At 38.0% G+C, this 13631-nt stretch overlaps 1 protein-coding gene across 1 annotated transcript in view; it reads right to left on the bottom strand.

The window, feature by feature from the left end:
• DLGAP2 (DLG associated protein 2) overlaps nucleotides 1-13631 on the bottom strand; it is an 81292-nt gene that overhangs the window by 51296 nt on the left and 16365 nt on the right. The window contains exons 2-3 of the mRNA XM_062488531.1: nucleotides 13339-13523; nucleotides 3297-3305 (exon numbers count right to left, since the gene is read on the bottom strand). Coding sequence (XP_062344515.1) covers nucleotides 3297-3305; nucleotides 13339-13523 — 194 coding nt within the window. The remainder of the gene's footprint in view (nucleotides 1-3296; nucleotides 3306-13338; nucleotides 13524-13631) is intronic.

Raw genomic sequence — 13631 nt, 5'->3', positions numbered from 1 at the left:
CAGGTATGTGCTCAGAGGTTAATTAACTCATTACAGTCAAAGAAATTTCTATGATTAAGATAACAGTCTGATAGTGGGTCTAATTTGGTTCTGGATGATAAAAACAAGAGCATTTGTTTGTTCCCATAGGTATGAAGACAAATATGATAGATTAGGTGGAGAGGTGTAAAGCATCACTATCCACATTTAGCTGCTGGATGTAACTAAACTTCCTTTCCTCTGTAGATAGGCAGTTGACTGACAGCTGCTCTGTGTCATTCTAATTTTTGCATATGCTTTACTTACTCATGGAATCACAGAACGGCTTGTGTTGGAAGGGACCTTAAAGATCATATAGTTCCAGCCCCTGCCAAGGGCAAGGACATCTCCCACCAGACCACATGGCTCAAAGCCCCATCCAACCTGACCCTGAACACATCCAGAGATGGGGCATCCACAGCTTCTCTGGGCAGCCTGTGCCAGGGCCTCACCACCCTCACGGTCAAGAATTTCTTCCTAAGATTTAACCTAAATCTCCAAGTTCAAAACTGATTACCCCTTGTCCTGTCACTACGTGCTCAGGTGAAAAGTCACTCTCCCTCTTCTTTAAAATCCCTCTTTAGGTTCTGGAAACTAGCAAGAGTGTCTTCTCTTCAGGCTGAACATCCCCAGATCTCTCAGCCTGTCTTCACAGGAGAGGTGCTCCAGCCCTCTGATCATCTTCTGGCCTCCCGTTCACCTGATCTAAGGGTCCACATTTTTCTTGTGCTGAGGACTCCTGAACTGGACGTACTACTGCAGGTAGGCAGTCATAATACTGCAGGTATTGTCAATAATCTCTTTGATGTTGTTACATTAGTATTCTTCAAAACAAATAAGTCCCTCCTGGACATTCTGCTTGTCATCATCAGGTGGCAAAATCTAGATTCTGAGCTCATAAACAGCTTGTTAAAGAGATATTTAAGATTTCATTAAAACAAGGGGCATATTAAGATGGAGTAGAATTAAATTAGAAATTACTGTATGAAATACTTAAAACTAATTAATTTAGACCTGATTCTAATAACTGTCCCCTTTGCTAAATAATGCTTAACAGCCTACTATTTAATTAATCATATTCTGGTTCCTTCTTAGGTATTGCTATCATTAAATACCATCAACAATCTTTACAGCAATAATTGCTTATGGAAAGAAGCCCAGTATTCCATAGTACTTCTAAGCAGCTGAGTTTTGATGAATGAGTTTGGATATTACCTGATAGTTAAATAATTTTTCATCTATCAGAGGAGATTAATTGATCCATGGAACTGTACCAAAGTAAAAGAAATGTTGCATATAAAAGCTATGAAAGGCTATAAAAACAATTTTACACTCATTTGATTAACACTGATTTTTATTTTCCTGATAAAATATTAGTTTTTATTCCTAAAATATAATCTCAAAGTTATTGTCTAGGATAAATGCGTTGATGCATGGTGAAAATTATGACCTTGCTATAAACATGATCCAGAAATGAAATACCAGAGTTACATGGGGAAGTTGCTCTCAAACATCATGATCTGTTGCTCAAGGAAGTCTCATGTTTGTCAGCAATGCTAGAAAGCACAGTCAACATCTGGCCTTAGTAAATGCTGACTTTTTAATGACATCCATTCTATCTATAAGCTTAGGAACAAAATTCTTGACCTTCGTTTCCAAAACATCAAAGTTCTTTTGCTTTGAAAAAAGAAAATAACTTTATGTTCTATAGCAGCATAGAAGATCTTGTATTTCAGGTGATTACTGCAGAAGGGCAAGACAAGCATGTGCAAATGAGATTTTTTAACAGATCATCGCTAGGACCACTAAACAAATACACACAGTAACATTAAAGAGGTCGCTCTAAAAATCAGTACAATGGAAAAGGAGGAACTGGGTGAGACTAATAGGAAAAATTAAATTAGTGTGTCTGCTCTCTTCCCAATTGATTTTCTGAATAGACTAGATTTTAGGAAGAGATGTCCTCTAAAAGCTTTTCTGCCCCCAAGGGTTACTCTCTATTTTCCATTGGCTTCAGAAGAAGTTCATGGCAGCCAGGCAGAGGTCTTAAATTTAATGAGAAATATCTTAGGTGAAAGAAAGGCTCAAAGCCTAAAGAAATTTTGGGGAAAAAGCACTTCCATGTAATGACCGTGCAGCTGTTGAGAACCTCTGCTCTAAAAGAGAAGGACTCCCAGTGTAAATAGCTCAAAATTTGCAGCAGGACATTCAACACTCAGCAGATTTCCTGAGTGTTCAGGGAGGACAAAATACTCTATTATAACCAGATAAAGTGAGCTATAGCATGACATGCTTATCTGGGATGGTATAACTGATAGCATGCCTAATAGCATGGCTGGGATAGCCTGCCACCCTGGTACAGAGTGAATGACAGTGAGGCTAGGCTTCATATTAAAAATATATACATATATATATATATGTAAAGAATAAGGGAAGAGATAGTAGTCCAAATGCAGTCCAAAGCAGCATCTAACAGTCTTGCATTACAATCTCCATGTTCTTGCATTTCTCTAAACTGCAAAAACTCATGCCTCTGTATCCAAACCTCATGTGTCCTGATGCCCCTACTTGAAAGTCGCCCCCTCCTCCAGACTCAGAACTCGCATTTACCAGAACCCCCAAGAACAGCGCTTTTTCACTGTTGACCCACCCAGATCCTAATCCTTACTGCTCCCTCTTGAAGTCCCAGCTCAAAGTTTCCCATTCAAGGTCTTCTAAGACACCCCCCCAGAAGTCAGCATTGAGCCACTTATCCTTCTGTCCTCTGCAGACTTCAAAAGTACCCCTAACACCCTCTATTTGTCACCCAAGTCCTGCTCAAGCTGCTACAGCCACCTAGTTCCACCTCCTCACTTTGGAGGTTACCACTAACCCAAAATCACTTTGACTTCCTGTGCAAACTAACTTTACTTTGTCAAGAGTAAAATTTAAGACCAGAATGGGGGAAAATAATTGCAGGAAAACACTTGCTACTTTAACCTTACAACAAGCAACACGATGTGCTAAAAAAAAACCTGAACTCAAAGAAAAAAAAAGGATGACTTTTTAAAATTCTTTTGACTCCAAACCCTCAATTTAAATTTGTGTTTTTCCTTGTCTTCTAGTCACCCTTAACAGGATATATATCAAAAATTCAGAAATAAATTTAAGTTTTCTTGTACTGTAATCAAAAGGCATTACATAAGGTTTGTGAATAGATTTCAGGAGATGGAAAAGGATGTCTACATGTCCTTATCTTTTCCCAACTTAGGCCCTTCCGACAGAACATTTGGAAAAACAGAGAGCTACTTAGAACATGTTTTAATGGAAGGAATAATAATGCAAGCTAATCCAATAGCTGCAATAACGCATTAACTAATGATAAGGGAAGAGCATTAACCAACGATAACAGAAAGACTCTCATTTCCTCATCTTCAGCAATCTAATATTTCACCTTCTATTTCCTTTTATATTAATGGTGTATTTGTTAAAAGAGTAAGATACTTTGTAAATAAGACAGAGCTAACATTATTTATTTTTTTTCCTGAATTCCACTGTTTTATATAACTTTGGGAAAGTTTATGGGACCATGGATAGTGTCTGAAATAGCACGATGACTTCACATGTGGTGCTGGGGAATTTGAGGCATTCCCACTGCAATGTGTGTCACAGCACCTCACACCACTCAGTCAAAATCTATCACTTTGTGTAGCATTTGGCCCATCCATTGTTGTCACCAAGATTAGATGCTGATGAACAGCCAGGATGGTTTGTGGAATGTTTCCTGAAGTCTCTTGGCACTGCTGCACAATGAGTATTGCTGTGAGCTAGATTTACAACATACAGTACTGCACCAGAATTTATGCAAACATTGCATATTTTTCTGAAGATAAATAGTTTTGTTGTTTGGTGAAAAGACATGGATGATAATGATATTTCTGCACTTTTAGGACAGCCTGAAATGCCAGAATCAGTAAATGGCAGAGTTTTACATCCTACAGCTAGTCCATGGTCAAAACCGCACAAAAAAATTACAAAATCACAGATTCAGCTAGGTTGGAAAAAGCCTCTGAGATCATCAAGTTCAGCCTGTGACCTAAAACCGCCTTGTCACCTAGATAATGGAACTGAGTGCCATGTCCAGTCTTTCCTCAAACACCTCCAGTGATGGTGACTCCACTACCTCCCTGGGCAGCCCGTTCCACTGCCCAATCACTCTTTTTGTGAAGAAGTTCTTCCTAATGCCCAACCTAAACCTCCCCTGGTACAGCTTAAGGCTGTTTCGTCTTGTCCTGGCACTGGTTGCCTGCAGGAAGAGGCTGATCCCTGCCTGACTACAACCTGCTTTCAGACAGCTGTAGAGTGATAAGGTCTCCTTTGAGCCTCCTCTTCTCCAGGCTAACAACCCCAGCTTCCTCAGCCAGTCTTCACAGGACTTGTGTTCCAGACTCTTCACCAGCCTTGCTGCCCTTGTCTGGACATGCTCCAGCACCTCCATGTCCTTCTTGAAATGAGGGGCCCAAAACTGGATACAGGAATTGAAGTGTGGCATCACCAGTGCCAATGTTGTGGTTTAACCCACTACAGCCAAGTGCAGGGTAGAAGCTAGAAGTCCCCTAACTTCTTCCTACGAATTCTAATTCCTGAGCAACAATACTTCACAGTCAAGACAACCCCAGGGGATAATGGACTATATAATTCCTGAGAAAAGGATCTCTCAGTCACACTGGTTCTGTTTTGATTTTTTACTGCCTGCATTTTCTAATAAGTGATCGACATCACATACTTTGTCATAAACCTAATATCATTGTTTAAAACAGTATGATTGTGGTGCCAGCAATACACTTGACAAGGTCATTTCTTGATCTACTCACATTCAAAATACTGATCACTCCCCAGAGTACCTCTCCTCTGTCAAATGTTCAGCCACCAGTGCACCCTGGGTCAAGAAGGCACTGAAAGTGAATTAACCTCTTCTGAGGCCTCTAAAAGTTGCAGCAAGAAGGTCACCTTCTGACTCTGAATGGGTTTATCAGGTTTATTCAGAGAGCATCCAATATAAAGAAAGACCATGGTCCATCAAATTAATTTCTGGAATTGCCATATTCTAAAATCATACCTTTTTATTTTCATGATCATGCCTGCATTTGTACAAAAATGTGAGAATGAATGGGAGCATTAAAGAAAGTACAATCACTTCTGTTCAAATCAGTATAAGCAATTCAGAAGTATCTCTCTGGGACAAAAAGATAAAATTTGTAAAAGAATTCATCTTGGGTGCCTAAAAGGGAGGTGCATTAGAATTATCAAAGTAGCAGCAGTTATCAAAACCTATTTTATTGAGAGATTTGCATTTCAATGGATATTCATTTCTCTATCTGGATCTATCTTAACTATGCCTTTCTAGATACATGAAATAACTCATTGACCAGAATCTAATGATTGAGCTTATCCAGCAGCGCCATTGTATAGCAGCTGCAAGTCACACAGTATCTCCATGGAGCCCAGCTGGAGTCAATAGAGCTCTGCAAAGGGGCCCAGATGTGCCTGCATGCAGCCCATTGGAGAACTCAGAGTGTAGACATTAAGTCTGATTCGCCCTTTCAAATAGCACATTTTGTCTGGCTCTTTGGAAAACTGAAAGTGCACATAAATCTCATAAATTTATCTGTAGCACAGAATTCCTATTCTATTATTTGCCAGTCTGAAGCTTCTTTGATCACTAGTAGATATGAGAATTTGGGCCAAATGAAATTATTTAGATGCCTAGATAGCTCATCATTGGCCCATATCTTTTTTAAAAGTGTGCCTGAAAGACATTGAACATATGATTTATTATGGGAATATGCTAGAAAAGAGTTGGGGACTGCTGTTTCCACCCTTATGAAATGCCTACTAATCACTGGCAGGAGAGAAGTCTTACTGTCAGTAAGTGTTTAGGGATTTGGTACAACATGAATTAGAAGAGGATGAGAGGAAATCATCAGAATCGCTAAACAGTCTGGTGGTTTGATCACTCCTTGCAAAGATACAGAGGATGTAGGCTCAACCAAGCCTGTATTCCAAACCACTCAAAATGTGCATGCAAAAAAAAAAGTAGGATATGAGAAATCTAAACTCTAAACTTTCTAAAGGGTGACAGATTTACATTTATAGCTAATCTATAGCTAATCCTAAAAGCCTTGTTCCAATATAATATTTCGAGCTTGACCTGGCAAGCAGGCAACAAGCAGGTCAGCATTAACAAAATTCAGGCAGATGCTATGGCAAAAACTTAAAGGGCATTTAAAGCATCATGCAGCAGTTCAGCAAATGGGTCTATGATCTAAGCAGAACTCAGATACAGGATGTATGTTCCTAAATCCATTTGTGGAATTGAAATATTCGTTAATTTATTCAGGAAGCTATCTCTCACTTTTTTTCTCTTTGCTTTTGGTGCATATACGTGTAGACAAACAAAAAGCCCTAATTGAGTAGAACAATTGTAGACTAGCAGCTATCAGGACTAATTAAAGCATCTGAATGTGAGCTTAATTTAAACACACGTGTAAGTCCATTAAAATCAGTAGATCTAAAGTGGCCTTCATGCTGAAATTGAAGATGCTAAGTATGTAGATTCTGGAGAAGCAATTGAGTAGAAATTGGGAAAAGTGAATATATATAAATACGAATATATATAAATATAAATATATATATATGTAACTTATGGCTTTTTAACCAAAAGCATCTTAAATTTCAAATCCTTGCCTGAAGAAGTGTTTGTGTACACATCCTTTATAGTCCTATTTAGTTCTTAGTGAAAACTAAACAAATGAGAAAATCAGCTTTTGATCCTTTTCAAATGAAAAGTAAAACTAATACATTTGTTGAAAGCAGGAACAAATAGGCACCAAAAAACAGAAGCATATTTTCCCTTGGATGTCACTATTTGTGCTTGTTATATTGACCTGAATCTTACTGCATTTTATCCACAATCCATCATGTAACTGTATTTTTCTGAGAAGAGCTTGCTTTATTCCTGAAAAGATTCTAGACTTTGTTTAGAGCCTTAGGATCCCCCTTCCAACCCTAATCCGGGGTAATGCATTTCAGCCTTAAACATAAAGCTGGTATTTACTAAAATGAGGCAGGAAATCTGGGCTCAGTGACTCTCTTTGTTTCACACCATGCTACTTCTCAGAGAGCAAGATGCCTACCACTGCTTAAGAGCATTCGCTATTATTCTGCAAAGGAAGAAATGGTGGACATGTCTTCTGACCCCACAAAAGATGTTTCCTAGGTATCCAGATGACTGTCTGCCCTTCATCAGCATTCCTTCTTAACCCTGCAGCCTAATCTAACCCAGATCTTATTGACTGCAGCAGAGAAGACTATCACCCTGCCAGTGGCCCTCTGATTACAGTATTAGTTGATAAGGCTTTGTAATTAGCCCTCAAACTCTCCTCAGTAAATCTCCAATTTCACCCCTCAGAGACTCTGAGTAGATGCTACTACACTATAGGGCCTTAGAAAGCTACTAATGAAGTGTGTAATGAGGCTTTTTAGAGTCAGAAGATTGAGGGAAAACAAACCAAAGATAAATAAAAAGCATATAAAAGATGAGGGTTCCTTTTCCAGTGATTTTCCTCATACCTTCTATTAAGAATATTTCTCAGTAGTGGCTTTAAAACAATCCCTAATTTAAAATGTAGAAGAGTTAATGGCAAATTGAAGTTTGCCTTAAAAATTAAAAAAACGGCTTGAATCAGTAGTGCACAGCAGTGGATAATATTGAAAGAGGATGCTAATTTCTCTAGCAAGGAAGGTGTGCTTTAACTCTCTATCTGTGATATTTTTGCAGCACACCCACTTCCCCACATGTGCACACTTGGCCTTTTCTGTGTATGCCTGCCAAGGGGTGTTTCTTAGGAGAAATACCCCCAAATTTGTTTGGCACTAAAGAATAATGGAGTCTGCACTGTCGTGGGCAAAGATGGATGAAAACCCGCAGGGCTGGTCTTAAGCATTGCTTGCAAACTTCTCTTTTGGCTTTCACTTTCTCATGTTGTAAGCATATTATGGTTAGCACAAATTGCTGCATATGGAAAAGATATATATCTTTTTTTTTTTTTTTTTTTTTTTTAAATGGAGATTTCCCATGTCTTAGAGGAGCCTGTGCTGTTCCATGATTCCTGCTGAACCAAGGGGTCTGGCAGCTAAGTGCTGTCAGATCTGGTTGAGGTTTAATCCCCTTGCTGTCTGCTTTGGTAACATTTTTGTTGCCATAATAAAGTCTACAACAGAACATGTGGACATGCCTTGGATAACAGTCCAGATAAGTATTAGGTTATTGTGGCCATGGATGGATGCAATCTCTCATTCTGAAAGGAGGGAGAGCAGTGAAAGGTCATTCTTTTGTTGTGGTTTACTATAAGCCCTGAAATCATGTCAACCATTTCAGATTTTAGATACATTACAATACTGAATAAAGTGTTTTGTGTTGAGATAGCAGACTGTGAGTAAGTGTGGCTGAAATACGGATGTGCATCATGCTCTTCAGGTGTGCTATGGGTGTAAACAACCTACAAAACAAAGATATTAAACATCTGAAGGAGGCTCAGATGCTCTCTCTCTGTGAGTGCAATTCATAATTTTACATACTCATTCCTTACAGTAGCCAAAATCTGGCACAGGATTAGGTGAAAGACTTAATTTTGGATGGTCAAGACAATTTCAAGCATCACTGGCATTGTACTGTGGTAGTTTTCCAAATAATTTTTACTGTGGCAGATTGCCTTCCTCGTTGAAAGGCTACATTTTTGTACTAGCTCTGTGCTCACATGTCTGTCTGCCCACTCATCAGCTTAAGGTGTCTGGACTAGCAGAAACACAAAAGTCTGCCATTAGAGGTTTACAAAACAGAAGTACACATTTTTGTCACTGAATTTATTTTACTGTAGCTTAACCTATTTTATCTTCATAGTTTCCTGTGAGTCACTTCAGAGAATAATGGAAAACTTCAGCACAGCATGACTCTTCATTTGTGTGAGTGATACCAGTATGATCTTCAAATAGAGTGTATTTACTTTGGGCTAAAAGATATTGTTATCAATTTTGACTAAATGGTGAGATGGTTTTCAGAGTCTTTCACAACACTTCAAAAAGGAGATACTGAAAATGGAATTTGCTTTTTCTACTGTGTTATTCTGTTCATTTACATAATCTTAGTTACTTAAGTATATGAAGTACTTCTTTCCTGAAAATGAAAAGCATCAAATAACCATGTTATTTTCAGTTTTTCAGAATTCCTCTCCTAGTCCAGAATACAACATTTTTGTTTTATTTTCAGATTTTCTTTCTGGATCCCAGTGATGCTTCTGGTGTTTCCACCTGATGCTCTGGATCCCAGTGATGCTCTGATGCTTCCACCTCGGCTTTGCTTGGTTTTGCAATAAATAAAAAAAATAACGTTTACTAGGTATGAAGGATACCTTTACAAATCATGTGGGTCAGTCTCTCTGCAAGGACTGCACAAAACTTATTTAGGACAGGGACAGACACTCCCCTTGTTTCAGCTATCCATTCTATAAACGGTTCAGTTGTTTTGATCTTTAATGTAAATGAAAATGCCTAGTATATGAAATGCTTTCTACAAACTACTGCCTTCCAACACAGTTTAACTTCATCTTCAGTGGCATCACAGCAGAGCAATGGACTGAGTAGAAAGGCTTGCATTTCATTTCTAGTATACCAAAAGTGGCATCTAAACAACTTCTCATAATCAATAGTGAAAAATATTTGTTAAAAATTTATAAAAATCAACATTTTTTTCCCAGGGCTGCTGGGAGTCAACATAATTTCCACATTAAATAGGACTTCTGGTACCACTCCAAGAAAACAAAAAGTTGAAAGGAAGCAGATTCAGGTATGTGTCCTGTCTCCACCACGGCAAGTCTGATTGCATTATAATTTGCTCAAATACAATTTTCTAATAATACTAATAAATTACACTGGCCTTCAAATTTATGTTATTGGACTAAGTAGCACAACATACTAATTAGTTTTTTTGAAACATAAAGAAAGAATTGAATTACATTTATCTTCTGTGAGTAGTCTAGATATTTAGATGCATTTAATTTTTGAAAAGTCCAGAAAAAATTGAGCCCCTTTATTCTATAGTTATACTAAGAAATAAGCCAGGTCCATTACCTGTACCTTTGGCCAAGCTTTCTTATCCTACAGTGAGAGTGGCTGCATCCAACAGAGCTGGTCCCTGAACCATGTCTTGGTCCTCTCCAGAAGTGGGACAGCTGGCCTAGGCTGGAGGTGGGCTGGAGATGCTGCTGGCTGTGCTATCTCTCTGACAGAGGTGGTGATCAAGTGGCTGGGCATATGACCTGCTCTGTCAGCTTTATAAACCTGCAGTGGCAGACTATGCACTTCTTTTCCACATCCCACACCCTCCCCAAGCTTGCAGTAAAATATACTCCTTTCCAAAAGCAACTTAAAAGATATTATTTCAGAATTTTAATGCTTCTATCATATAATTTGCATTTATCTATTTGGATTTATTTATTCAGATGTAAATATGCATTTATATTGTTTAGAAACATTTAATGTTCCATTTGCTGAATCTTTGAGCAACACGAACCAGCAAAATAGGGCTTACTTTTGTCAAAGCATAAACAGAATTTAAATGAGAAAAAAAAATCCTTGCAAAGATGCCTAACAATACTCTGAGGAGAAACACGCACACATGTGAAACGTCTGTTGAAGGTTAAGTGAAGGCTGTTCTAATTTTCATTTAATTGTATTCAGGATAGTGATGGAAAACTAGGCTTTTTCTTATGAAATCCATCTACTTTTGTTTCGAAGCCAATAAATGTTTTTATACTGCCAAAATATCAATATTCAGCTTTTATTACAAGTCTATTTGAGCTCTGGCAGACCACAGCTCTGAGGTACCCTGTCACCCCAGCAGAGGACTAAGAGAATTAAACCCCCATTTTATTTCTGTGCACTAGCTCCCTCCATCTGGGTAAACAACCCAAAAAGCCAGCTAATGCAGCTGACATCTTGAATTATGTAGTTTCTCATAACACATGCCAGAAATGCTATTCAACCCTGCTATACACGCAGGAATGCTGTTCAAAGCCCTGGCTTCTGGTTCAGCAGCATGATCAGTGGTAAAAATGGTGCTCAGCATGCAGTGGGGATTACTGAGCCGTGCTGGTGGAGGAAGGAAGGCTCCTCCATAACCATTTTCCTTTGCTATATCCTACATGGACATCTGCCAGACAGAAAAGGCAACCAGTGACAGCGAGACAGATATAATGGGAGGACATGGCTTGTAGTGAAACCCAAGTTTAGGATCAGCACTTTGTATTTCTGTGCAACAAGAAATTTTCTGTCTGCTTTAGGATAGCTGAAATCTGTAGATTTTTGCAAGAAAGACTTACAAGAACCAGAATAGTTGTTGTATTTCTGCTTGAAGTTCACTGGAAAAACCTGTGAATGTTAGGCAAATTCAAGTTGCTGCCCTTCAGTTTTAGAAAAACTGCGGACTTAAAAGATATCTGTCAACAGGAGCAGCCTGGCTTCTCACTTATTCTTAGTCCAGTGCTGGTGACAAACTTTCAAGGGAACCCCTAATAATATTTTACAGTATTACAAAAAGCTTCCTTCTTTTCTGACTGATCAGTGGTAACTATGCCATGAAATCCTCTGGGGCCATGAACAAGCACAGCTGTCAACCCCAGTACATGCATCAGCAGAGCACCCATGCTTTAATCGATTAAATTTTGAGTGGCATATTTGCAATACATGGAAAACTGACACAAGACACAACATTTGGTACTGGCCTACTAATAACCACCTGCCTTCAGGATTTAACAAATCAGGAATACTTTCTTTCTTGAAATTTATTCCTTATTTGACTATGTATGTTTAGTTATGATTAATTGCTGTCTGAATCTATTTATAAGCTGTTGTGGTCTAGGGCAGGCACCAAGACCTATCACTCACTGGAAAATTTGTGCTGCTACCCAGATTCCCTTGTGGGAGGCCCAACCATATCTGGAAACAAAGAACAGCATAGAACATATTTTCTTTGGTCTAAGTGCTTGGAAAGTTAGAACAGTGTCCAAGAAAAGATTTTGGTTTGTGGCACAAATAAGATAAGACATACCCTCCAAAACTGGGATGACTGCTAGCAAACTGTCTCTGGAAATGATCCCTGGTGGACCACAGTGCCCAGAACACAGCCAGGCAGTGGCTGGGAGAACACAATAAGAAGCAATGAAGTTGGGCTCTTCTCTTCAATAATAGTGAAAGTTGATGGCTTTCTTGCAGATTGCAAGGTAAATGATTAAATTTAATTAAGCCAAAAGGATTTTTGCCTAAGATTTTTGTTTTTTATTTTTATTTTATGAAAAGGGGCGTCACTATGGTAAACCATATGGTACTACATACTACTACAGAATAATAAACAGATACTACTACAGAATAATATAAAACACTTGGTCAAAGGTTTCACTCTTAATTTCTTTAGTTTATATCCCAGGCAAAAAGATAAAACCGCTAAGCCATAAGAAACATCCAGTAATATTAATAGAATATTAATAGAATCTACAGATTTTTAACCAGGCTACGACTTTGAAACTGCCCTGACAAGTTGTACTTATTTTTACTTATTTTACTTATAAAATGATATATGGAAAAGATAAAAAGGAGAGGAAAATAAATATCTATTGGAAAACATATATAGCTACATATTTCCCTGCAGTTTTAAGATTTGCTTTGGTTATTTAATAGGCCATATTGTAGGTTGTATGAATGGTAGTATGAATGAAAAATAACCCAGTCAAACAAAATGCTCCACAATGTGTTTAAATGAGTATGATACAGTATAGCTGATACATAAAGCACTGATAAAAAAGGTGTAAAATGCACAATATATATGGTACAATTAAATATTTACCTAGTATAGAATAGAGTATATGTTATGTTTTAGACAAAGCAATGAAATAGCAAAAAATTATAATGCAATCCAATCCTAGAGGAAAAAAAATCAGCACTTTGAACTTTTGGCATAAATGTGTATATATTTCCTTCAAAAAACATAACAAACTCATTCAGAAGTAGAAAGGTGGAAGAAAATGGCAGGTTTTCAACCAGTAACCACTGAATAAACTGTAGTTACGTTAAAATTAAGCCAAAAAATTGCCATTTAAACTACAGATATTTTTTTCTTATGAAAGCTGACCATTGTCTATAAGACACAAAGACAAGTTATCCAAGTCATGACAGCTTCCACAAAAGTGTAGCGAAGCTTACTTTTGATGATCTCCAAGTGGTCTTTGCCCAATGGATTTTAATAATGACTCTGGTCGAACTGTTAATTTTGGCGATGTCTTGGGGCTAGTATCAGAATCTCCACTTTCTTCATCTCCCATGGCCTTAATATAGCTCCCACTTCTCATTCTTCTGCACGGGATCTCTTCATCTTTCCCACCAGCTGGGTATCCTCCCCATTCATCCTGAGGTACCTAACAGAGACCATAAAACACACACACAGAATGCGCTTTATTCTTTTCATATGTTTAAATACTTCCTTCTGTTTTTCATTTTACAAAGACAAGAAATGAATTTTTTAT

This window comes from Cinclus cinclus, chromosome 3 (assembly GCF_963662255.1).
Source record: "Cinclus cinclus chromosome 3, bCinCin1.1, whole genome shotgun sequence".
NCBI lineage: Eukaryota > Metazoa > Chordata > Aves > Passeriformes > Cinclidae > Cinclus > Cinclus cinclus.
The sequence above is the reverse complement of the archived record's forward strand: the minus strand, read 5'-3'. Positions and strand labels throughout refer to the sequence as shown.